The sequence below is a fragment of the Amblyomma americanum genome, chromosome 2 (genome assembly GCF_052857255.1).
Source record: "Amblyomma americanum isolate KBUSLIRL-KWMA chromosome 2, ASM5285725v1, whole genome shotgun sequence".
Classification (NCBI taxonomy): Eukaryota; Metazoa; Arthropoda; class Arachnida; order Ixodida; family Ixodidae; genus Amblyomma; species Amblyomma americanum.
The window spans coordinates 159,557,866-159,585,581 of NC_135498.1; the positions used below are offsets into that span (position 1 = coordinate 159,557,866).

The 27,716-nt window shown below is 44.9% G+C and overlaps 1 protein-coding gene across 3 annotated transcripts in view; it reads left to right on the forward strand.

The window, feature by feature from the left end:
* LOC144121924 (monocarboxylate transporter 9-like) overlaps positions 1–25,659 on the forward strand; it is a 53,135-nt gene extending 27,476 nt beyond the window's left edge. For all 3 annotated transcript variants that reach the window (XM_077655364.1, XM_077655365.1, XM_077655366.1), the window contains 2 exons: positions 19,649–20,611; positions 22,487–25,659. In XM_077655364.1, the coding sequence (XP_077511490.1) occupies positions 19,649–20,611; positions 22,487–22,608 (1,085 nt within the window). In that variant the 3' untranslated portion in view covers positions 22,609–25,659. The remainder of the gene's footprint in view (positions 1–19,648; positions 20,612–22,486) is intronic.
* Positions 25,660–27,716: the final 2,057 nt, after the last annotated feature.

Below are 27,716 nucleotides of genomic sequence, written 5' to 3' on the forward strand. Positions count from 1 at the left end.
GCCGTGTAATGGAATGCTCTGAATGTAGCAACTTGTTCCACCTAGTAAAATGTTCTGGGGTGTCTGAGGCTGCTGCGAAGGGAAAGGCTGAGGCTTTTTTCGAGGTCTGGAAATGTGGCACATGCTATTCGTGACGCCTGAGAGGGGCGGGAGGCGGCAAGGAGGGAGACGAAGTCAATATACCTGTCATTCTCAGTGCTATCCTTGCGAGACTTGAGAAACTTGAACATCTTCCAGAAAAAGTTGACAATATTGAGAAGTCGATCAATATGATGTCAGAGAAATATGATGAAGTGTTAAAAACAATGGCTAGACAAGAGGCAGAGATTAAGGAACTTCGAAAGCGAGTTGTTGTCCTTGAAAGTTGTAGTAAGAATGAGGAAGTGAATCATCTGAAGGTCACTGTGAATGATTTGGAGTGGAGGAGTAGACGGCAAAATTTGGTATTCCATGGCATTTCGGAGTCAGATGGTGAGAATTTGCTTGAAAAAGTGAATGATGTGGCCCACTCAATTGAGCTTCCTGAGCTGTGCGAAGGCGATGTGGATGCCGTACACAGGCTTCCCGCGAAACAAGGCAAAGTTCCAGGTGTGTTAGTTCGTTTCACTTCCCAGAAGCTCAGAGATCAATGGTTTTTGAAAGGCAAATCACTCAGAACGTCTGACTCTGAGGTCTCAACCGTAGAAAACCTGACTCGGTTGAACAGAACGCTTCTCGATTCTGCAAAGAAATGGGCTGATGCGAATGCCTACAAGTATGCCTGGCACCGGAACAACAAAGTGCTTGTACTAAAGGCGAACGGGGAACTGGCACACGTGATTCGATGCGATGACGATTTGAGGGGGCTGTTGCAGTGAGTCACTGCTCTTGATTGTAATTAGTTCCTTCTAGATGGGTGATACTTACCTCTCTCCGAATGATATTAATAATGAGGTTCAGGGTCAGTCTAACCATTTTTCAGTGCCATGTTTGAATATTCAGTCTGTTCGCGATAAACATGACATTTTACGTGCATTCCTTGAACAGTTTAAATTCATGTTCTCTGTGGTAATGCTTACTGAGACATGGGTCAAAGACAAAGTTGATTGTCCTGAGCTGCTCAACTATCAGTCTTACTTCCTAAACAGAACAAGGAGAAGAGGTGGAGGCGTTTCTTTGTTTGTGCTTGATAGTGTTCAGTGTGAAAGGGTTGATGAGATTACATCGGTTACACCTGATTATGAGGTGCTCTCAGTTTGTAGCAATAAGAACCTCTTCACTGTTGTGTATCGCCCCCCGAATGGTTGTGTTGAGAACTTTTTTCACTATATGGAGCATGTTTTTCAATTTGCCACTGAATATAATTACACTGTATATATTGATGGTGATTTCAATGTCGATATGCATGAAAATACACCCAGAAAGTCACGACTATCATTACTAATGGAATCATATTGTCTTGTAAACGTTGTGGCATTACCTACACGCATAACACCCACTACGGCAACACTTCTTGATTTGCTGATTACAAATAACGCAACAAATGTGCTCTCAACCGGGGTTATTAATTATGCTATTAGTGACCACCTGCCTGTTTACATCATATGTAATAGTGTGCCTGTATTAAAATCAACCTGTAAACAAACAAATGTAAAAATACAGCAGATCACCCCAACCACGTTAGAAACATTTCGACGCAAAATAATGAACGTCAACTGGGAACCAGTTTTTGCTGCATTGACTGCTGACATAGCGTTTAGTTGTTTTCTGAAGATATTCGCTTGTATATATCGTAACAGTTTTCCGTACAAAGATGTAAAGAAACCAAAACGAGCTCGTAAACCCTGGATTACCTCGCATATTCTTCGAATGATTGCCAGGAAAAATTCCCTCTATCAGAAATTCTTACAAAGTCGCAGTCCAGAATCGTGGGCAACGTTCAAGAGGTACCGAAACAAACTGAACTTAACTTTAAAGAAAAGCGAGGAATGCATATCACCTTAACAAGTTCGCTGGTCTGACCGATCAAAAGAAAGTATGGAATAGGTTGAATCGAGTCTTGAACCCTAACTCTACAAATACAATTGACAGTATTACAATGGAAGGCATTAGTTATAGTGGACTCGCACTCGCAAATAAGTTTAATAGCTATTTCAGTGGACTTGTTGATAGTGAACACAACAATATGGCATTGGATTACATTACGAATCATACAAGTAACAGTATTTTTATAACATGTTGTGACGAAAATGAGGTGCTTAATATATATAAAGGCATGAACAATACAAACAGTGAAGATGCTTTTGGACTGAAAATGAAACCTGTTATGTACGTCTTGGACATTATCTGCCCAATTTTAACTTATATTTATAACTTGTCTTTGACTACGGGCATTTTCCCTTCGGACATGAAAATAGCAAAAGTAGTTGTTCTTTATAAAGGTGGTTCGAAAAACGATCTTGGTAATTATAGACCAGTGTCTATATTGCCTATTTTTTCTAAGGGCTTGGAAAAAACAATACATTTACGACTTTCCAATTTTCTTGAAAAATACAACGTGATAACTCCAAGACAGTTTGGATTTAGACCTAAGTCCTCTACTGAAATGGCTCTCTTGAAGCAAAAAGAAATAATCTTAAATAACATTGAATGTAAACCAATAACCCTTGGAATATACATAGATTTCTCCAAAGCCTTCGATAGGATTCATCACGAAACTCTTCTTAAACTTTCTGCATACGGTGTCCGGAACAAAGCACTATGTCTTATCACCAGCTATTTAACTGACCGATATCAGTACGTTTCTATAGATAATCATGGCTCTACTTACAATAAAATAAAGCATGGTGTACCTCAAGGTAGTATCCTTGGTCCCTTATTATTTAATGTATATATAAATGATTTAGTACAGATTGACTCCGAAACAGAATACGTAATTTACGCTGACGACACTACTTTATTTCTGACCGGCACCAACGCGAATGATATAGTAGAAAAGGCTAATAGCGTGTTGGGAAAACTTAACTCATGGTCTGAAAAAAATTCCCTACTAATAAACACACGGAAAACGAAGGCGATATTTTTTAGAGCTAAAAATGTCAAATGGGTTGTACATACAGATTTAGTATTGGGTGGTAATATAATAGAAATAACTAATGTTGTAAAAACACTTGGCGTTCACTTCAATGAATTTATGTTATGGGACTGCCACATCGAGCAAATGGAGAGTAAGCTAGCTCGCGTTGTCGGCATACTCAGAAGGTTAAAGTGCATGATACCTACTAGGACAAAACTTGTTATTTACCATGCCCTCTTTGACTTTCATGTTAAATATTGTCATTTGGTTTGGGGTACAACGACGCAAACTAATATTCAAAAGGTTTTGACATTACAAAAAAATGCAGTCGGAGCAATTGCGGGTGCCACATACTTAGCACATACGAGTGCTCTATTTGCAAAATACCGCATTATGGTTGCAAGGGTTATTCATCAGTACCGTGTAATTCAGCAGTAAAAATCTCAGGTACATAGTGACACCACATTTTTTTCTGACCTTGCGAATCTACGGGAAAATACCGCTGTTCACAACACAAGGCACTACGAATATTGGTATGTACCTTGTCCACGCACAAATTACGGTTTTCAAACACTCAGGTATGTGTTGCCATCTTTCCTTAATAGAAATGCTTTCACTAATCAATCCATTCTTTCCGTTTCATATAACGCTGTCAGAAATATGTTCTTACAAAACAATGAATCATATCCAACTGTAAAATAAACTAAGTATTCATGTGCTGTGATTAAACTATGATTTGTGTGTGTGTAACAGTACCGAGACTATTCTGGTGATCTGTTATGAAGATATTGTACATATTTGTTATTTCATGCATTCTCTTGTTATTGTTTTACTGCTGCCTGTCATCGCCGTGCCAAGCCGCTACGGGAGATGGGAGCTTTGTCAAGCCGCGTGCGCGGCTTTTTTTCCTTTCTCCTCAGCCATTGTACATGACTGAAATAAATGCAAAAAAAATTAAAAGAAGAAAGGAAGAAGAGGTGCCGTAGTGGAGGGCTCCGGAATAATTTCGACCACCTGGGAATCTTTAAGGCTGCGATACTCCAGTGCTTTCCTGGGCTTGCGTAGGCTGTGTTATAGACTGAGGCTCTCCCACGTTTTTCTGGGAAGTGTATTCACTGTCAGAGTCATCTTCCGTTAAGTCACGTCGGAATGGTTCACGTGTGACTAGAAGATGTTGTCGGTTGCGTCGAAGCACTTTGTTGTCCTCTGTAAGGACGCGATAAAACCTTGGTGCCACCAGGCCCATGACTCGAGCCTTGCAGTCCCATGCATCTCTTCGCAGTCGTACAACTGCATCTTTCTTGAGTGCTGGCAGAGTTTTTCCTTTGGATGGTCTTTGGTTGCGTGGTTGGCGCCGAGACGTCAGTTGACTGGAGCACGACACGAAGTCCGGTAACCGAGTGCGTAACTTCCTGCCTTGAAGGAGCTCTCCAGGGGACCGGGCTTCGGCTGGTGGAGTCGAGCGAGAGCCGAGTAGACCCAACCAGAAATACTCTTTGAGCTCGCCAGTCTTCATTATTCTTTTCACAGTTTGGACTCCTTTCTCGGCGAGGCCATTGGACCGTGGGAATCTCGGACTCGACGCCACATGCTTTAACTCCTATCTGGATGCGAACAAAGAAAATTGATGGGATGAAAACTGAGGACCGTTGTCGGTGCAGACTTCCAACGGAATTCCATACCTGACAAAAATTGAACTAAGTCTAGCAATGACAGTGCATGTCGTTGTGTCGATTAGCTTTTCTACTTCGGGAAAGTTCGAAAACGCGTCAAACACGCACAGGTAGGGGTTTCCACGGTACATAAAAATGTCAACACCCACCCTGTACCAGGCATGGTCTGGGATCGGCCTAAGCACCACAGGTTCGGTTTGTTGTTTGTATGCGTATTTTTGACAAACAGAACAGGTCTTGACCATGTTTTCAGTGTCCGTATTCAGTTGCTGTCGCTTCTGTCAGTCGATCAAACATTTTCTTGCTTACCAGCTCTGAAGTCAGGTTCACTGCATAAACGTCGACATCATCAGTGAAGTCATCTTTGTCGCTTGGAACGGCCGACGATGATCTTGATAGCATATCGGCCAGGAACAGTTGTTTGCCTGGGACAAAGCGAAGAACGTATTCGTACCTTAGCAAGCGCAGAAAGAACCGTTGCAGTCTTGGTGGCATGTCGCCAATGGCTTTGGAAGCAATTGCTAACAGTGGTCTGTGGTCGGCTTCAATGACAAACTTCCGGCCGTAAACGAAATGAAAAAATTTCTCACAACCGACAGCAATAGCCATCGTTTCTTTCTCTATTTGCGTGTATCTTTGTTCAGCCTCAGTCATTGTGCGTGATACATCGGCGACCGGCCGCCAACTACCACCATAATTCTGAAGAAGGGCCGAACCAATCCCATTTGTGGAAGCATCTGCAACCACCTTCGTCTCCCTAGCAGGATCGACAATGGCTAGCAAAGGTGGACCGCTCAATGTGTCGCAGACAGCTTGCCATTCTTTAGAGTGATTTTCGGATCATTCAAAAACGTTGTGTTTTTTAATGAGGCTTCGTAGAGGCGCCGCCCTTTCCGACAGATGCGGTATGTATTTCCCGAAGTAGTTCACGACCCCGAGCATTCTGTGAACGCCGGCTCTGTCCTTTGGCGGAGACATTTCACTTAATGGTGCGGTCATTGCACGGTTAGGTCTAATTCCGTCTTTGTTTATGACATCACCCAAGAAGTAAATTTCGGTGACACCGAATTTGCATTTCGCCGCATTGAGCGTCAGGCCGGCCTTTTTAGCTAGTTGCAAGACTGTGCGGATGCCAATATCATGCTCTTTTCTTGTGCTTCCTATATCAATATGTCATCGACATAAATCCGCACCCCTGGAACCTGGTCAAATATTTCATACATAGTTCTCTGGAAAACTTCAGGCGCCGAAGCCATGCCCAAGGGAAGTCTCAAGAAACGGTAGCGTCCAAAGGGCGTTCCAATTGTGCTCACTTTTGACGTAGCCTCATCTAAGGGTATTTGATGCAAGCCCAAGTACGCGTCAATGCGAGAGAAAAAAGCGGCTCCGGCAAGCTCAGACTCAATGTCTTCTCGTTGCGGCATTTGATAATGCTCTCGCTTTAGGCACTCGTTAATTCGCCTCGGGTCAATGCATAAGCGTAATTTCCCATCCTTTTTGCGTGCTACAACAAACGGGCTCACCCAGTCAGTCGGTTCGCTGACTTTGGCCACGATTCCAGCACGTTCTATCCGATCCAGCTCTTCTCGCAGGGGCTCGAGCAACGCCAAGGGCACCCGTCGCACCATCTGGACTACCGGTCTTGCATCCTCCCGCAGAACCATGTGGTACTGGCGTGCTAGACTGCTGATGGCCTGAAACAGCTCGGGAAATTCCTTGACCAGTTGGTCAGTGCTGTTCGTGTGCACAGCATTGAGAGAACGAGACACTAGTCCTAACGCTTCGCTGGCAGACAGTCGCAGTATGGCCTGGCGGCTCTTCTTTACAATGAAGTCGAAATGCCCACTTCGGTCGTTCACAGCCACTTGTAGCGTAGCGACGCCGATGTGCTTTATAACGTTGCCGGTTTATGAGCGGAGGACGGAGGGGCTTGCTCTTAGAGCAGACTTTGCTTTGAGCCTTTGAAAAACTTAGTAAGGCAACAAATTCGCTTGCTAGTTTCAGAGACACTAGTTGGGGAGCCACTCTTGCGTGGATGACCCAATCGGCTCTGTTGCCTAAGCTGACGTCGAGGATTTCGAATCCTGCCTGCTTGACACATACTTCGCTCTCTTGAGACCCTTTTCTGCAACAGGCCGAGAAGTGGTTAATGCCACGGCACCGAAACTATGTTTTGCCGAATGCTGGGCATCTGCCACGTTCGTGGAAGCGGTTACACTTGGAACACTTGAACTGCCTGCGTGCTTTGATCTGAGCCCCTTCCTGTTCTTGTTGAGCCTCGTCTTGCTCCGAACATTCCACAGATTGTTCACAAACTGAACACTTGCCTTGCTGGCGCGTTTTGATTTGTGGTATTTGCTTCTACGCTTGAGCCCACACATTGTTTGTATCGGCGCATAGCTCTTGAGCTTTGCAAATTTCCTCCGCCTTCAGTAACGTAAGGTCCTTAACTTCCAGCATCTTTTCACGCAATTCCGTATTCTTTGTTTCAAACACAACCTGGTCCCTAACCATGGAGTCACTTAGGCTTCCAAAAGTGCAACTGCGTGCAAGTCTCTTCAAGTCCCGGGAAAAATGTTCGAAAGGTTCGCCCTCAGCTTGCGTTCTTGAGCGGAAGACATACCGTTCGTACACTTCGTTCTGCTGCTGCTTGCAGTATTCCTCAAACTTCTTCATAACAGTTTCATAATCTTCCCTGTTCTCGTTTTCCGAGAACACAAAATTGTTGAATACCTCTAGGGCGTCCTCTCCGGCCACGGTGAGCAGCAGTGCAGTCTTAGCCACCTGCGTTCGTGGTTCATTCGTCAGCTCCGCGGCCTGCAGGAACAGCTCGAACCGCTGCTTGAAGAGGCTCCAGTTCTTCGCGGTGCTACCGGACAGCATCAGCAGCTGCGGTGGCTTCACTAAATCCATCGCGCCTGTGCATAGCGACGCCCCTTCCACAAGCGTGCTACTGCGTACGTGAAGGCGATCCCGCTTCTGACACCATGTTCTGGCGTCCAACAATGAACACACAGCGTGGAAGCAACCAGAAGAAGAACGTTTATTCGAGATTGCTTCCCAACATATATACTCGACCGGCGACTGCATGGTAACAGCCACGTGTTACAGAGAGCACGCTGGCCAGGGCCCATACATAGCGCGCATTCGCGTCTGATATAATACAGAGCGCACCATATTTTATAGCATTACAAAATTTTCACGAATAAAACTACAGTCAGAGCTATGGTGAATTATTGCAGAGGAAAAAAAAATCAAGGATACGGTGTTCTGTGTTGTGAATCTCAACGAGTGAGCGAAACCGAAAAAGGCACTTGAGGACTCATCGTTCAAGCGCTATCCTATTTCGTCTGGAAGATATTCCACCTGACCTTCTTGAAAAAAAATATTGAAACAAAACCCCGAAAAACAAAGATTGGCATTTGCTTTTTTTTCAAATAGAACAAACTTGCAACCAAAAGTTGTAGGTTATGGTTTTACCATTCCAAGGGTTGCCCAGGATATCCTACGGGGTGGCGTACGTCGAAGGGGGAGTTAATTTTTGGACATTGTTCCTCATCAAGAAAAAATAAAAAGTACAAATTGCGGCATTCAGACAGCGATATGTTGCTTTCACATAACGCAACCCTAAGATTAAGCTGCTTAGGTGCTTGTGAGCGAACGAAATCAATTCCTCCAGTGGCAGAAAGGAGCGCCAGGCAAATTTTCGAGATAGCGGCCGCCATCCCTTGCCTCCCGTTGGAGCCGTCGCTGAAACACGGCCACTGATTTCCCTTTGAAAGGTAAAAAATAATTATCCATTCGTTTTTTGCATCTTCATTTGCAGCCAAGCGGTGATGCATTAAAAAAAGGAATACTTATATGATAACGCCATAAAAAACAGCGCGACTTTCCTGTCCGCCCCTCGTAGCCGCGCAGTGCGCGTACCGACGACGCGCCGTTTCTGCTCCAGGAGTCTACGCCAGCGCCGCGCCGCGGCAACCGTTCTAAATCCTCACGGGGAGAGTGCCGCTGTTGCCACTACAAAACCTTCTAGAACACTGTACTGTGGCTGCACCGCCACGCTTTCACGTGGTTGGTCACGGGATGCGGAGCAGCTGCCGGCGGCGCGGCGCCGTGGCTTACCACGTGGTTCGTCACGTGGTTGGTCGCGTGACTCGGCCAGCTGTAGCTATCGTGTCACTCCTGGTTTAACCAGAGCTAGACCACCGCCAATTTTTTTATTGTAATTTGGGCCCGGCTCTTTCTTACTTTGCATCTGGGAGTGTGTAAGCGGACAAGCAGAGCTTAACCTCTTCTTTTAAAGCAATGAATAGGGAGCTATGCAGTCATGAATCATGTTTTGTGTTCCGCTCTAAACGATCGCAGGATACGCCAAACGCAAAATGGAAGTTCATCTTGTGCACTTAACTTTAATTAAGATTGTCGTCTAGCAAAAAAAAAAACCCTGGTTTCTCCATAACGACATTTCCTGGCTGGTAGAGAGGGTGGCTGTGTCATGAGCACCGCCAAGGTTGAATATATGATGATTAGATCGTTCTTGTGCCTTCCATTCGATTATCATATGGGATTATACTAACCGAACCCACTTTCCACCTTAATCCATCCACTAATCACGGTGATTTCATCCTTTCTCACGCATTAATTTATCTTATATCATTGACTGTGGTGGACCTATTTCGAAAATTTGCGGTCATATTGGGGGGTGGGCAAAGTTCCAAATGCTATCGCATTTTCTTCTTTAAGGATGTATTTAAGATGAGTTATATGGTAAGTGACACCGTTGTGGAGGCCGCTGGATTGATTTAAACACGTGGGATTTTTTACGTGCGCTGGCATCGGGCAGCACACAGACGTCTTGCAGTGCGCCTCCATACAAATGCGGCCGCCGCGGTTGGCATTCGAACCCGCGTCCTAGGGCTGAGCAGCCAAACGCCATAATTACTTAGCCTATAGGTACTCGTAAAATTATAGGCCGTTGCGATATTAACACAGTAGCGTTAAGGCTTCGGTTTTTTGCAGAAGATCCGGCGTCATCATCGTCGGCATTGTAAGCGAAAAATTACAGGAAAAAGCAACCAGGCGGGCCTCCCTCAGTACGTGTCCTTGTGGCGTCATCACAACCTACCCACGGGATTGTGATTAAACTGAGCGCAGCGGCAGGTGGCAGTAAAATTAGTTATTGGTCGCTCGCGAAAACCAATCTTGGTCCTACAAGCCGCACCGGTGCCAGCACCTGCAATTGCGGACCAGTTGCGCATCTACACCACTGTGCCAAAAATGGTATGATGAATATCTGGGATCCATGAATGTTAAGTCGAGAATGACCAATTCTACACATATGGGTATTAATTAACATAGTACGTTATGGCGTCATACCTTTAAGGCGGGGCTTATGTTTCCCCCCCAGTTGTTGCCCCCCTAGGATGAACACTAACACTCCTAAAGCAATACGCTAGAGAGCCTAAAATCATTATAACGTTAGAATGTACATGAGACGCAAGAATTTCGAAAAAAAATTGCCGTCAGCAGCGGTGACAAATTTCCTCAGCAAGGAAATGGAAGATGATATTGTACCAAACTTACTGTTTGTTAAATAAAATTTTCTAAGTTCGCTTGGTCGCCTATTTGCAAAATGAGTAGTGGTAAATTCGCCTGAAAGGAAAAAATGTGCTCTGGGTAAAGCACGATTTAAGAAAAGGCTGCGAGTTCACAATGTCTATATTTCTGTACAAAGTAGCGTAAAGGGTTACGCTGGGAGCCATGTATGTTCTTGCGTTGACTGCTATATACAGGGCGTTTCATATAAATAGTGCCGTGCTATAAAAACAACATGGTCTACGAAAATGCGTTTATTGTGCGTTTGTAGGCAATCGTCTTGACAAGGTCAGCATCCAAGTAAACCATAACACGTTACATGGACGTCAGCAAGGTGTTTACACAGTATATTAGGCACCTCCACCAGACATTCATTTTAGTACCGTTTAGCAAAAATCTACGCACTTACAACGCCAAAATTAGTGCCCAGTCCGAGGTATACTACTACGTAGTGCAGACATCCAGCTCAACATTTACCAGATATCTGTGCATGGTGTAAGTACACCTAGTCTACGTAGTATAGACATCCATATAAAAAGTATAGGGTTATACATAGACCATTAAGGTGCCTTAAATAGAGCAGTTGTAATAACCAAAAATTCTGCATTACAAAAATTAGTGACGTCCTCTTCCTACTGTTCCTTGGGTGATCTGTTGTGCAGAGGCTTCCGCCGTACCATGCTATGATAATGCTAACATAATGCAAAGAGCATTGGGTTTACCATTCCAGCGGACTCCTTACGGGGAGAAATGCCGAAGGGACAGTGGGATGAAGACCTTATATTTTTCTAATGCAGCGCGTAAAGCATAGGTGCTTGCAACCATGGTTTACGCAATTACGCATGCTTTATGAACAAACGCAATTGCGTTTTTTCCTTGACCCATGGCGGCTTTGTTATTTCAACTGCAATGTTATTAACTCAATTTAAAAAAAACATCCTATTCTAAATAACAAAACAGGCGTGGGCAGCGCATGTAACGTGAACTAAAGATAACCGATCATCATATAGGGTAACGGGCTGGATTCATAGAGAAAGCAAGCATAGCAGAGAGGATCAAGTCAGGTGGGCAGATGAGGTTCGGAAGTTTGCTGGGATAAGGGGCCGCCGCTGGCACATGAGAGCGTTAATTGGATAAATTTTTGGCCAGCTGCGTACAGAGGCTGGTGATGATAAAAAGTGGAGCTCAAAGAGGTCGGTGTAAGTCATGCCTACAATACTGATTGCCTTGTATGATGCTCTGGCGCACTTTAATATTGGCAGTTTTTTTTATAATGGCCTGGATGTCCTGAGAAAGGCTGGCATTGAGCGAGAGCACTACACGACAAGAGCTTGCACTGCCAGAGACCACCAGCGAATGCAGAAGGCTCAACGCACACTGACTGACGAAAAAAAATAGACTAGGAAGAAACAATGGGCAGCCACACGAACAAAAAGAGACTCTAATGCACCTCAAGAGGGCCCCAGCTATGAGCCTGGTGCACCTTAGACGTACATATGTTTTTTTTACATATTTCACACGTTTCGTAATCTTTACGTTTTTCTCGAAAGATTTTGCTCCACCTGATCTTAGGGAAACTGTGATAACTGTTTTCTGAATGAATATTTGGAAATGAAATTTTGGCCACTAATTCCTCGTATACAGGTATATGCAATAAATATGATAAATTTTAAATCTATTGAAAATAATAAATATTACAGCTTAGTTTTGAAATAAATGTGGAAATTTGTATTTCTTTCACTTCGTTCAGTTTTCAAACAATTACTTTCTCAGTATTGATTGCTTTACATTTAGCTTAGTTCATTCCACAAGTCACACATTCAGCTACACAAACGCCAAAGCTTTCCTCAGTTCATCATTCCATTAGTTATCTGTTAGCGTGACTTGCAGTTTTAACATATTTTTGAGAAAAACTAACTCCCAAAAATTGAATGGACGCAAGTTTTGTATTTTTAATAGTTGTATAAGTTGAATAAAACATGCTTAATCAGAAAACAATTGTTATTATGGCCCTGGCTGCTGGTTTAAAAAAAGTTTTCCAGTCTTGAATCACACGTTATGGCTTAAAAATTGCTTCCGATGGCTGCAGCGCAAGGTATAAATTGAAAGTAAGAATAGTAACGAAATAAAAATGGCAATCATTACAAAAGTGATTAGCATTTTAAACCAACTGCGTCCACTTGAGTCAGAAACCTGATGGGTGTACATTCAGATTTGTCTTTATTACTTTGAATATTTTTCTGCTTTTTAGGTAGGATAATGTTGCCGTAAAGCAAGCGCGAACACACACACAAAATTACAGGCAGCGCTGGTCATGCCTCCAATTTGTAGTCAACAGCAGTTTCCAACTTTAAATGCAGTAGTGCAACACGAAATATCGAGTGATTAAAAATGCGCATGGAATTCTTAAATGATATCTCACTTACATTCCCAGGACGTCACAAGTAATATCTACGAGGAGTCTAGGTTAGGGCAGACATAATGTAGTGTGTACGTCTCCAACGTTTCCGAAAAAAATGTTGGTAAATGAGACGTCTCAGAGATTATGCCTCGGTACGTAGATATTTAGACTGAATGCGGACATCTCTGGAAGGTTTTTGGTTTGCTGGGCTACTATAAATGAGGCTGATCGCCTAGTTCAGAAACATAAATTAGCAAACTTTCATATTTAACTTTAGGCCAAAATATTCAACGTAGAAGTTGTAGAGCATTTTCAAAAACATCCATTTCAGTTTTTCTCTCGTTACCTTTAGCATCGACATTTTTTCGGCCTTTAAAGTGCAGCCCGCGATATTTAAGAAGTGTCACGTAAGAGTCGATCCCACGTCGGGACGTTGGCACTCATGAACCGCTTCTGTTGAAGCAACTTGGTTGCAATAACCCGCAATGAATAAACAGCCCAGGGTTGGCAGCGACGTTTCAGCGATGAACTCCGGCTCTTCTCTGAGTTAGAATCATTATACTTCATTGGAATCACTTTGATGTTAAACGCCTCAATAAATATGTCTAGCAGTCTAGCGTGGAGGTGCTCCTCTATGTTGCAGTTTATAATTCGAGCAAAGAAAAGCGCCTCTCCAATTATGGAACGATCTCTGTTACCAGTGGCCTGTTTAGTAATTTCTGCATTTGTTCAATTGTTTAGTAGTTTAAAAATGTTCAGTAACCGACTTCCTTCAATCAGGGAGCATATAGTGACTAGAAGTTTCCTATCTGCAAACCTTTTTTTTTGTAGAACCCATATAAACCTTTGTTAAAATGCTATACAATTCTTAGATCGAAAAACTAGCGGTAATGTTTGCAATAAAAAAATTGAGCAATTCATCTTTGAGTATTAGAAAACTTCGCCACATTTATAATATATGCTGGCCCGGTCGAGACAAGTGGCCACAACCTTACACAAGCCGAATTTTCTTCGAAAGAGTTGCCTTACTAAAGCTCGGCACTACACTTAGCGTCAGCACCCTTCGTAAACGGTTGCGAAAATACATTCCGGGGGGTATTCAACATCAATCTACACTTACCTTTCGTTTAACGCCGAGGGCAGGTAAATGCCGCCCGCACAAAAAGTAAGCCTGCGACTACTGCTGTGCTTCTCGTCGCACGGTCAGCACCATCAACCGACAGATTCGCCTATTGCGGTGATCGCCGCGGTGACACAAGTTTGCGCATCGTTCTTCTCTGACAGCATCCGAGTGGCATGTGCCGCAGGGCAGCATTAAATACGCGAGCTACTCTTTCAGCAACCCGACAAACGATGCTGAGATGCGACGTGAAACGTTATCCTAAGCGGAGGCGATGCCGCCTGCGGACAACAGCGTACATAGGAGACTGCACTCTAAAAAAAGGAGGGCACATGGGCGCCAGCGGAGGCGTAGATAATGTCTTAAAAAGTCAGTCGTTACATTTAACAGTCACCTGAGCACGCTTAGACGACTATCGAGCTCTAACTGATGCGAAAAGAAAAATGTCTAATTACTGGGCTCTTGCTGTAAGTCGGAATTTTTAGCACCCGTTAAAGAACACCAGGTGATCTAAACTAATTCATAGCCCTTCACTACAGCGTCCCTCATAGCCTGTGTGCCACGTTAGGAGATTAAGTCCTAGAATTCACATTTCACGTGACTGGCCTTGAAGAAAAGATTTTTTTTTTCAAGCACACTAGCGTCGAGTAAACCTTTCATCGCGATAGTACACGCACGTAGTGCTTTTCTAATTAAAACTCTGTTTTCAGCCACGTACCTCAATCTCCCTCGGGCGATTTGTGTGGGTCAAAAATAATTGAATTAATCAACAGCTCGTATTACATTTCTTGTCTGAGGAAAACCGCGACATACGTGGCGGTAACTTCAACTTGTAGCACCAAAGCGGAAATGCTCATAAATAGCGCCAAGGACGCCATTTGTGAGTGCAGACAGATAAAGAAAATTTCGCCTGTCAATTTTCGCAAGTACAATTATGCGTGCTTGAGATTTTTTTTCGTTTTGCGTTTCCATTGCTAATATAGGTCGACTGGCTCAAGTAGGTGTGAATGCGGTTTCATCAACAAAGGATTATATGTGCGCATAACCAGAAGTCTTAGAGAGGTCGGTATTACAGATTGAGGTTACCTTCGGCCTGTGTGCGATTAACGATATTGACAGAAAATATGCTGTGGTTTAATTACTGCTGAACCTGGTTTCAGAACGAAAGCTGTGCTGTATGGGATAACTTAACACGGCTTGGCATCTGTAATGTTGAGTGCGTCCCGGACAACTTCGCTGCTCGCTTAATTGGAACATCTGTAGTTTACACACTCATAATTATAATATTCATGAACGCTTCAGTACATAACTAGAATATACGCTTCTAAGACATCTGTGCATTCACTAGAGGCGCGCCATCTGATGGACCATTGCCGTACATTGAGTGTTCGGGTTTCAGTGGGTGCCGCATGATGGCGCTACGACTGCACGCCATGCACGAAGGAAATTCACTTAAAACTTACTTCGCTACTTGCTTAATTGGGATATCTGTAAAATACACGCTCATAATTAAATTATTCATGCAAGCCTCAGCACATATCTCGAAGACACGTTTGTTAGACATCTGTGCATGCACTAGACGCGCCATCATTCATTTCCAAGAGTCGAAAGGACATGAGACTGTGTGTCTGCATCGCGGAATTGTATGCGTGTGCGTAAAGCGTTTGTTAGCTTAGCAGGTTTGATTTCCATGCAGTAAAGAAAAGAACAGTCCTGGCGGACTGAAAGCCTCCCCATCTCGCTTGCCGGAGGTCCGCGTTCTATTCCCACCTACACCACAAATTTTTCCTTCTTTTATTAATTGAGGCCGCTTCAAGATCATATCTGCGCCGTATTCAAGGTTTGTACGGGAGAAGTGGAGCTTTCGCTCTAAAAAAACTGGTTTTGTCTTCTTGCAAGGTATCGAGGGCGATGCTATCCGCGGCTGAACCTCGATAAGTGCAGATTTTCATCTAGCAAAGTTAATCCCGCATGAGCTTTCCTGGAGGGATGCGTGGTCATCGATATCGATTTCAAGCAGCTACTGGCTCGCTCGTTGCGTCCCTTTCATGTCACTAAGAAGCAAAGAATTGCACGAGCACCTGGAGTGTATTAAACCATTCTTAATGGTTAAAAAACACGAGAGCAAAATTGGCATTTATGGATATACTGCTGCACTCTAAGGGCAAGAAGACTACTTTCACTGAAAATGAAGCTTACACAAGGTTGAAAAGACAAAACAAATATCAAATACCGGTGTCGCCACCATCTGCTGATTGCACAAGTATGCGTTTTTGGGCGCAGACTCCAGAGGCAAAGGCCTTGCATCGACACTAACTTCAAAATGGCGATCACGGAGTCCTTTTTTGTGTAGACGACACGAGTATGAATTTAGTAAGGCACTTAAATGATGTTTTTTCTCACCACCAGTTGCGTCTTTTGGTTCTGGACAAAGAGCAACATACCAAGAGAGATCCTTGCAATTGATATTTACTAAAGACAAATATATGACCTGTTTTTCCTCCTTGCCCCATGAAACTGTTCGCAGGCCTGGTAGGAAGCAGTACAATGTACCAAATGGGCCCAGTTTCCCCTTCCGGTACGCAATATGGACGTTTTTGAAGGTTTGGTTCAAAAGTGCCCAGCAAGCCACCACAATGCAGAGGAACTGTTGTCCATCATAAGGAACTGTTGCCACCCCTTCACCTCCACATCAGTGATTCGCCTAGGAGAGAAAGACGTCGGTGTAGATCTTCATCATATTTACACAAAAACTGGGTCTCAGGCTCATTTGCCTTCTCACATTATTCGTGCGTTAGGTCAGCGTTTCCCAGAACGAAGGAAGCGCTTTCACCCGCCTTTGCCCCTTGAGAACCTACACTGCACGTTCATCATCCTTTGCGCAGGAACAGCGCATTAAACATTTGTCGAAATCATGTTCGTTGGTGCTTGAAGGTGTAGAAAAATCATTTCATCCTGAACCGCGTTTAAAGCCTACATCTTGGCTTTGTCATGTCCGCAAATTCCTGCCTTGAGTCCCATCCGTACACTCTACTAGGAAAATTCCGTCGCAAGCAGCGGACGAGAGCCGAAAAACGCCGAGCGTCTTTTGCACTGACCGCCTCCATCGTGTAGTCCAGCAAGCCTTAATGACACCTTTGGGTATTCGGCTGCGATGGAAGCTTCACCGGTGGGCGAGATTGCACTTGAAGCTGACGCTGATCGCTTGGTCGCGTGCTGTGCGACGGCTCGGAAGACAGACGCACAGAAACGAGTGCCAAAGGTGCCAAAAAACAAGCTTTGTTTGTGAGCATGGCGACAAACCACGGCCGGGCACGTCTGCATTCCTGCAGTGGGTAGTCCAGGCATAATGAAGCTTAGACCACAAAGTTTTAAATGCCGGGTGCAGGAGGGCTCTGCGGATAGGAATCGAGGTGCTAGCTCAGAGGCCTTCCACATACCTTTGAATGGAGCCTGGGCATTGCGGTTACCCGAGTTACTTATATCACAGCGACCCTAAGTTGGTGTTCAGGTGACCTACAAGAAACATCAGTGCCGTCCATAACAAACCATGGTGATGCAGCCGGACTTCATGTCCTCTTCTCAGTTAGCAGAAGCTGGTCACCCGTCTTGAAAGGTTGTGCGAGGAGATTTTGAGCTTTTTATAGCAACTGCAGAACCTAGTGTTTAGTGTACGTTTTAATGGATGCCTACTCACATACACCTCTTGGACAATCAGACTGCTCAAAGCCTTGCCAATGAAGCACTCTGCTGAGTCTGCAGATTAAGTATCCGACAACGCCAGAAGGCTCCGTGCAGAAAAGCAGACAAACCATCTTATAACACCGTGTTCTTCACCCGACAAGTCATATGTGACCACAGGGCTAAGATGAGGAGACCACATTCTTATATGCGTCCGCAAGGACTCGGCTTGGACTCCAGTGTGGATTTCAATACGGCACGGGCATCCTCGTCATCTCTGCGTTATTAAGCATTAAATGCTTTTAGCTCCCGTTGTCGGCGTGCCGCGGGTGACCTTGCCGCCAAAACGCAAGGAGAACACGGCGCCGAACTGGAGGCGAACGGAAGGGAGAACACGGAGGCGAATCTAGTGAATTTTGGCGAACCTTTCCGTCTGCCTCCTGGTGCCTGCCAGGTGCGCTTCCCTCGAAGGAGCGCATGCGTCAACAACAGTGTTTTCGTAGTCTCGTGGTTGGAGAAGCCAGCGCGCGGCACGATGCCTGTGCTCTTGTCCTGCAGGCCGAGCGACGCACGCGCAGACCTCGCATCTTGAGAGCGAACTGAGAGAGCCGTGCGTTGCACAGTCCGCGCGCTCGTGGGTCGTGGTCTCGTTTCGCAGCCATAGAGCCATCCTTCGGCGTGGCGCGGAGCCCGTTGTAAAGAGTGAGGGCACTGCACACTGGCTCCTGTTGCTTGTGTTCCGCCGAGACGAGGCATATTCTAAAGACAAGGTCATTGAAATATGCTACGCCCGCACTGCAAATAATTCATGCTGACGTCTACTGTCCTACACAAGAGATACTGTTTTTTTTCTTCCAGTGCTTACGGCGACCTTCACCAAAATATTATGCGCTGTCCAGAACATGAACCGGAGAATCGTCTGGTCGCTGCTCTTAAGAGCAACACAGGTGTCACATGTCACAGCAGGAGAGGTCGTCTTTCAGCGCGGAAAGCGGAAATCTCGAAATGAGGCTTTCCGAGTTCTCCTCGCAAATCTCTGTGATACTGAAGTGGGCGACAAATGATGATGATGACATCTAGGGACTTTTCGATTTCTCGCTGCCTGCGCGACACTTGAAGTACTTAGAGCTGTGCTATGAATGAGGACTTTTCTGCATTTTTTATTTTTAGTTCAAATTTGACACGGCAGAGGAATTGTCGACCGTAAGGGCGAGGCCATTCTCATGTGAAGCCACCAACAATCTAATACCCAGTCTTCGCAGAGAGTGGATATTTTTCTACGCTATATCATCGCCAATGATAAGTTCAGTGATTTGGATCTTTGTATCTCAGACACATTTTGTGAATTTTCCAATTCGCGAATAAATCTGCGCCTAATGAAACGTAATTTTTGTTCGTGCTCCCACTCCAACATGGTCTCTAGCGTACGGAAACAAGGACTAAAATGGAGAACGCATAAGGGAAGCATCAGAGCCCATGTGTCGTCTATTTATTTGTCTTGACTTCCTTTGCAAAGCGGGAAGATTAGTGATTGTATCAAAAGCTAGATGTTCGAAAAGGTTTAGCTAAGCCGCTTTAGGTACTTAGGTACGCAAGGTGGAATAATCCGATATTGTGGTTATAAAGAGGCAAATCAAGCAATAAATTTGGACGGCCAGAATCTTTGTTAGCAGACAGCAGCTCTGTAGACCAGCGTTCGTGAACGGAAAACTGAGCTTCGTCAGCTTCATCTTCCTCCTGCTTTTTCTTCTTCGCCGGCGCTGGCCGCTGGGGCATCAAACCCCAACTGCCTGTCTCACAAGATGAATAAAAGTGGAAGGAAATCAATGCTGTTAAAAGGCAATTTTAACATCTCTCCTCAAGTAAAAAATTGAAAAAATGCACGAGATGTTGTTTATTAATTCGATCTTGATCACCCACAGCCTTCTTTCCATTGATACAAGAACTCCTGTTCTGCAATAGAAACATTTCAAGAAAAGGTGAGAATAGCTGAAAGAGTGATTTGGGGATATTTTGCTGGAAAGTTAGGTCTTATTTACAACAGCATGTCCGCATGTACTTTGTAATATTGCCAAGCGTTTCCTCAAAATTTCATAGTATGATTATTTCTATTGTTCCAGGAATCGCTCTCTCAGGCCTCTACGTTGGTGCCAACGTCCTCGTGGCCCAGCACTTTGAAAAGCGGAGAACAACGGCCTGCAGCGTCATGTTCACCATAGGTGGCCTGAGCGCCATTGTCTTTCCGGCGCTGGCTGATGTGTCCTACGCGGCGTACGGAATCCACGGGGCTTTTCTTCTATACGGAGCCACTCTTCTCAACGCCATTCCTTTTGTCTTCCTGTTGAAAAGCCCCCTGTGGTTGGACGCGCCTAAACAAAAGCGGGTGCTCGTGCTCGATAGCAGCACTCCATGCAAAGTGGATGACGAATTTTCTGAAGAAGAGTGTGATCAGAATGGCGTCCGCGAGGCAGGTGTGAATCTGGAATCTCGCAGCACACAGGACTGGAAGGAAAACGCAACCAACGCCTCGACCGGTGCTGTGCTTGGTGAAAGAGCGGTTTCGCGTGTTTTTCTGAAAGACAGGCTACGAATAAATGTGGCCGCCAGAGAGGTAAAGCATGCAGTGAAGCCGTTCCTGACGTGCGTCTTCTGGTTAGACGCCATGTCGTTTTCAGCAGTCACCATGGGCATGGTGATGTTCGTTTCGACGTCGACGGACTACGCGATTGACCAAGGAATATCTTCTGCAAACGCTGTGTTCCTATTGCATGCGTACTCCGTCAGTGACATTCTCATCAGACCGCTTACTGGAGTTGCGGTGGACTCAAATCTTTTGTCTCTGGAATCCACCATGCTCCTTGGATTCCTTTTTCAGGGAGTAGCGTTTGAGATTCTCGCGTGGTTCAGTGCGCTACACGGGATTCTGATCGCCTCGGCCCTAATGGGAGCCACATGTGGATCTAGGATTGCGCTTCAAGCTCCCGCTCTGGTCAAGAACTTCGGCATGGAAAGGCTGCCCACCATGATTGGAGCAATGTCGTGGTGCATGGGAATAGTGCTGCTGCTGCGGCCACCAATTGTGGGTACGGAAGCACACAACATTTTGTAGTTACGCAGAGGTTCTCCTACGTTAAACAAAACACAACAATCTCGCTTAAAAAATAGAGGATATTTGAAATGCTTTTGGGCGTAAATAATTTCTGAATTGAAGGTTTCATATTTGTATTGAAACTGAAGGGGAAGCTACATCCAGCCGAAAAAAAAGGGCAGGTTACCAGCAGGATAGTTGAGAACGCTTAGCCTAATTATAGCCAATACGAAACAATATCGAAAGGTGCAACCAAAAAATTCTTCTCTTAGCACTTTCAACGCAGTCTCTGAGAGCAGAAATGTAGCTCTATGTCCTCCATAATCCACGCGAAAAAGAATTTATGGCTCAAAATGTACGACGCATTAGAGAGCAGGGCGAGAAAATGTCCCCGTGTTTGCACTTCCCCACTCTAGAGCGCATTATGGCTTAGTCCCTCCCTTATCCTCCTCCTCATTTCGTCAAATGCGTTGGCCCGTCTTCGTTCTGAACCTCACTCCATTGTTTTTTTCTAACCTCCTTCACTATTACCACGCAAGAAACGTCCGCCCAACAGGGATCTTACCCTCAGCCTCGTCAGATTTGAGTTACGCTTTCAACCTGCCGACGTATGCCGATATTACTGACTGATGTGTAATACAGGTCCTCAACACGCCAGTTGGGCGAGGAAATTTAGAACTGATCGTGCGAAGCCCTTATGCTTAGACAAAGGCTGTGGCTTTATGTTCTTCAAAAGAAACCGGTACAATTGTTTACAGGGCATTTTAAACGGACGCGTCAGAGTGCGTGAGATGTGTATGATGAAAGGCTTTGCGCATTCGTTTGAGGAGGTTTATTTCACGATTGCGTCAACGCTTGTCTCTCGGCCCAGTGAAGTTCGTTGCATACATGGCAAATCAAGCTCATACGCTCACATATACCGGCCCTGAACCAGAAAGGTGAAAGTTTTTAAAAAGTAGACCTTTTGAGAATATGAGGTGGGTTATGCGGCTTTTATTACCTGTCTTGGCGGACATCAAGAGTCACCCACGTTAACTAGTAAGCAGGTTGACTAATTTCTAACTGTAATTTTTAACTGTTACATTAGGCGCTCGAGTGTAATCGGATATGAGTTCTCGGCCTGTAGCAACGGCCATATAACTTTTTAGAATTTCGATAATGCAACTTCCCTCGGCGCTGTGCTCATGAAGTTTCGGTCACCGCGTGCACGTTTCTAAAACGCGCGGTACAAAGCAACGTCTTTCACTAGGTGTCACTACGTGGCGCACGTGCCCCGTGACCTGCTGTCTCAACCGCGCTGCGGTGCTCGCCGCTCCTCACACCTCCACCACGCACAGGGGAGAGAAGGTCAGGTAACACGTGCGCCAAGCAGCGACGAAAGTTGATGGGTGTATGTTGGAGCGGCGAGGTCGCGCGCTTTTAGAAAAGGACGAAAGGGCGGTGGCGAAAATTTGTTGTGTGTGGAACGTGGGGAGGGCATGCGCACCGCACTGCGATTCAATGCGCACGCCTTTACACCTGCCCCATAAAGACGGTGCGGTCCCTTGTATGTACAGCCGTGACAAGCTCTCATGTTAAGTACGGTGCACTCTAAGCACGAGTCTTGTGATGAAGGCATAGGCAAGCATACTTTCAGGTCGCGCGATATAGGGTCAGCCATCCGCGAATAATAAAGGCAAATCGGCTCCCATTCACAGTAGCACATTGTCTGTATATTCGGTACTAACCTAATAGTGAGCCTTTGTCTTGTTCTGCATGTTTTTGTTTGTACAGGATTTTTTTTTTGGTGGGGGAGGAGAAGCTGTGCAGTTTACCGCTCTGGGGACAAATATTTTCGTTTTTTGATCTCTCAGTACTTTTTTCCACACAGGTTACTTCCGGGACACACTCGGGTCCTACAGCGGACTGATGCACGCTGCCGCTGCTTGCAACGGAGTGTTTGCGGTGATCTGGATGGTGAAGCCTGTGCAAAAAAGAACGCGGTGTTGGTGAAAGGAAGGACACCATCGGACTCCACAAGAAAGCACGTGCTGACGGTGTACGAGGCAGTGTAATAACAGTACCACTGGCCGCGCTTTTGATAGATGATTTTATCCACTGTAAAGTGCAGTGCAACTACCTCTTCACAACACTACGTGGACTTCGTCGTTAGTATTGTGAAGCTCTCTAATTAAGCATTGAGCTCGTGTCTCCAATGCGTCTTGTGCGATACTGTTCATAGAAGTTTCCCCGGAGAGAGCGCGATATACTGTCAGGTCCCACATCCTCCTCACGTGCTCAATGCTGCGGCCAAGGGAAAGGCCTGCGTCCGCCACATCAGCACAGGTGGTACAAAGTGCACTTCTAGTGCGGAAACACTATACCGATGCGTAAACCCGAAGCAGTATATTCGGTTGCTTGTGAGTTAGTGCCGATCTTGCGATGTTTGTTGGTTTGGTTTATGGGGGTTTAACGCTCCAAAGCGATCCAAGCCAAGAGGGACGCCGTAGTGAAGGGCTCCGGGAATTTCGACCACCTGGGGTTCCTTAACGTGCACTGACATCGCACAGTACACGGGCGTCCAGAATTTCGCCTCTATCGAAATGCGACAGACGCGGCCGGGATCGAACCCGCGTCTTTCGTGTCAGCAGCCGAGCGCCATAGCCACTGAGCCACCGCGGCGACCCGTTTGTGTGTTTGTGTACAGTGAAATAAGTAGATAAAAAGCAACTAAATAAACATCCGCGACTGGAATTCGAGCCCGCGTTGGCATGATTAGATCAGCTTCGGTGGCCACTTCCCGAGAGCACTAGGCTATCGTCGCACCTGGACACGCCTCTTGTTAAACTGCAACGTATTGTATTGTATTGGGTTTTATGGCGCATAAGCAACTTAGGCTATCATGCGCCAAACACATGGTATAATTTATTTCAAAAATTGGGCGTCCTCAGCGAAAGTCCTTGTCCGGACAAGGACTCCGAGGAGCCCATCAAATCGAATGCAGACCTCAGCCTTCTTCTCAGGACTGAGAAAATGGATGAGGTGCGTTATAAAATGCGCGAAAGCACGGGGTAAAAAATTTTTAGAATTAATAGTTCTGCGATATTTGATATCATATTTTATTTAAGGTGGCCGCGTCTTTCAGAAAATTAAAAACTGATGAAGATCTTACAAGTGGATTATCTTATAAAAGTAAGTTGGGGTGAAAGGGAATGCGTTCATCGAAACTACAGTAAAATATTTTTTTCTTAGCCGTTCAATTGTCTTTTTTTGTCAGGTGAAAGTTGTGCGTTTGGTGTGTGTGTCCGATGCGTAGGCGGCATAAAATTATTTCTATAAAACGTTCCTGATGCCTGCATGATCTCCATTCTCCCAGAATAGGTTTTACTAAATGTAGTTTGTTATTTTCTTCACTATTCCATGTATATTGTCATTTTTCTGTAAGTTTACTTTTTACTAACTTCATGCATTCTGCATAGGGTATATTTACAGTCTGGACTTCCTAATGGCGAGCTTGAGCAGCGTACGTGTCAGCTTTCTCGTCACGAATTCCGAGATGGCTTGGTATCCAACAGAGCTTAATTTCATGTCCTTGTGTTTCAGCAGTTATTATGCATGTATTATATTTCCTATTAAAGGTTCCCTTACGTTTCTGGCTTTCAGTACTGTGATTGCGCTCAGCGAGTCCGTGTATATAATGCTGTTTTGAATGTTCTTTTCGACTATTTTTGATACAGCCACCGAAATGGCATAACATTCAGCTGAGAAAATTGTCGCGCACTGAGGTAACCGAACGACCTTTTCCCATTTGTCTTGCACCACAGCACTTCCGACATAAAGTGATGTTTTAGAACCGTCTGTATAAAATGCTGTGTGTTCTTTGTACTTTTCCTCTAGTGCCAAAAATTCTTGTAGTATTTGTTCACGTGGAGTTTGCTTTTTCTGAAATTGTGTCATTGTGTAGTCCCCTACAGCGGGTAAGGTGTACCAAGGTGGCAGTGGTTTGGGTCTCTGGGCGACATCAGGTAGTGTGTCTAAAATACCCAATTCCTGGCAAGTTTCTTCAAAACGGAGGATAAGGGGTCTCGTCGCATTCGGTTTGTTACTAAAAAGCTGCTTAGACGGGCACTTCGTAACTAGTGAGTAGCAGAGGTGTTTTGGTAGTCAACGGGTTTTTAGGACGTATGCACATGTGAGCATAACTCTTCTGTCTGCGAGGGCTGGTTCGTTACATTCGACATATAGGCTGATTATTGGTGATGTCCTATATGCCCCACTTGCAAGGCGCAAAGCTGAATTATGTACTGGGTCTAATTGCTTAAGGTAGGATGGGCGAGCTGAGTTGTACACTATACACCCATAATCTAGGCAAGAGCGAACTATGCTGCGGTAGATGTGCAAAAGGCAGGTTCTACCAGACCCCCAGCGTTTATGTGAAAGCACCTTTAAGATTTTAATGATCGAGAAGTTTTCTTCTTCAGGCTCTTTATGTGGGGCAAGAAGGTCAGTTTTTTGTCAAACGTTATGCCCAGAAATTTGTGTTCACGTTTTATCGGTAATTCGGTTTCGTTCAGGTGTAGTCTAGGATCTGTCTGTAGGCCACGTTTGAGTGAGAAAGGAATGGCCACTGTTTTATGTGGGGAGAACCGGAAACCATTTCGGTCAGCCCATGTTGAAAGTTTATTGTTAACGGCACTTATCTTTCGCCTGTTGATATGTTTGAGGATGCCCAGGCTATCTGCAGATCATCGACATAGATCGAATACATAACAGACCTTGCAATTATTTTGCTAATAGAATTCATTTTAGCAACAAAGAGGGTCGTGCTTAAGACACTTCCGTGAGGCACTCCATTTTCCTGGATGAAAATCCTCGAGAGGGTTGAACCGAGGCGTGCATTGAATGAACGGTTTGACAGGAAATCTTTTAGGCAGTTCAACATCCTGCCACGAATGCCAAGTTCAGCCAAGCCGTGAAGAATTCCGTACCTCCAGGTTGTGTCATATGCTTTCTCTAAATCGAAAAAAAACAGCAAGACATTGTTTGTGTATGAAGGCCTCACGGACAGTATTTCAAGACGAACTAGGTGGTCTGTTCTGGGGCATGCCTTTTTGAAACCGCACTGATGGACATCGAGAAGCTCACGGGCTTCAAGCACGAAGGTTAATCTGATATTCACGATACTTTCAAATAATTTTGCAAGGCAGCTGGTAAGGGCTATGGGCCTATTACTACTGGGAGAGGTTGGTGGTTTTTCGGGTTTTAAAAATGGAACGATGATGACCTCCTTCCAGGTTTCGGGTAGTTTACCCGACACCGAAACCTTATTAAAAAAAACTTAAAAGTGCCTCTACGGCAGGTTCGGAGAAGTGGGACAGCATTTGATAGTGTATTCTATCCGGGCCCGGTGCTGTCTGTTTGCCAGCGGACAAAAGTGTGCTGATATCATGAACTGTAAATAAATTATTATATGGTTCATTTGTATATCCACTTGTAGGGAGTCTTTGTTTCTAGGGTGTGTTTTTGTACCTCAGAAATGATTCTGTGTAGTGTGATGAGCTGGTAACTACCGATAAATATTCACCTAAAATGTCTGCCTGTTCTTCGATGTTTGTCTGTATACCAGGAGCTGTTAGAAGGGGAAGTGTGAATGGGGAGTATTTACCATCTAGCTTTCGTACATTCTCCCACATTTCTTTTGATGTGGTTGAGCTATTTATTGATGTCACGTAACTTTGCCAAGAAGTTTTTTCAGCATTACGAGGAATGTATCGGGCTTCTGCCCTTGCCTTTTTAATGTTTATCAGATTTTTAGGCGTGGGGTACCTCCGAAAGTTTCCCCATGCTTCGTTCTGTTTCTTTTTTGCTAGTCTACATTCTTTTGTATACCAGGTTTTGAGGTTTTGTTTCACTACTCCAGAAGATTGAGGTATAGCCAGGCGCGCAGCGGAGATAATGCAGTTTGTGATAATTTCATTAAGTTCATCTATACTTATGTTATTTTGATCTATTTTTTCTAAGCGGGCATTTTCTTGAAACAGTGCCCAGTTGGCCAAATGGAGTTTCCAACGTCGTGGTTTTGTAGGAACGATTTGCGGAGATGATGTTAGGCTTATAAGAACGGGTAGATGATCGCTACCATACGGGTTGTCCAAGACATCCCATTTAAGAGCAGTAAAAACAGAAGGCGATGTATGAGACAAATCTACGCAGCTACATTTTCTGGAGCTTGGAGAACAATATGTGTGTTTGCCCCTCTTGAGCAGGCTTATAATATTTCACAGAATAAAATCTTCTAAAATACGGCCTCTAGTGTCCGTTTGTTCGCTTCCCCACAATTTGGAGTGAGCATTAAAATCGCCGACTAACAGATATGGCTCTGGTAATTGTTTTAAAAGGTCTTCTAAGTCATGGGGTTTTACTGTCAGGTGTGGTTGGAGGTATACGGAACATACTGTAATTGTTTTAAAATATACTACAGATACTGCAACGGCTTCAAATGTAGTTTGAAGCTTGACTTCACGAGTGGCCATGTTACTTTGAACGACTATGGCGGTACCTCCAGAGAGCCTATTTGGTTGCTCTCGGTCGTGGCGAAAGACTTTATATTTACCTAAAATATTTTTATGTTTTGATCCCAAGTTTGTCTCCTGGAGACACAAAACAACCGGGGAGTATAAAGCAAGAATATCTGTTACGTCACTGTAGTTTTTTAGTATGCCTCGACAGTTCCAGTGAATTAGGAACGCCATATCTATTAACTTTTGGTGATATATTTAAAAAACCTATGCTCCCGGTTTTGTGGGGCCTGTTATTGGAGTTTTTGGTCCCTTTCTGTGTTCAAGGGAGTTCCGCCGCCGCTGCTGCGGAGGCGGGCTACAGCTTATATCCATCGTCTGATGCGACGCGATCGATTTCCACGGAGAACCCGCGGGGGTACGGATTTGTGGCTTCTCCCTATGGGGGGAAGCCGTGCGGCTTACCGGCTCAGGGGACAGCGAGCCTTTATTTTGAGATGACAGGGCAGCCTTGGCTGCACCTGTCAAAGATGTGGATGGTCCTGCCTGGGCAGTGACCTGAAGTTGTGGTGGTGTATCACTACTCCCGCCAACAGTGGTTGT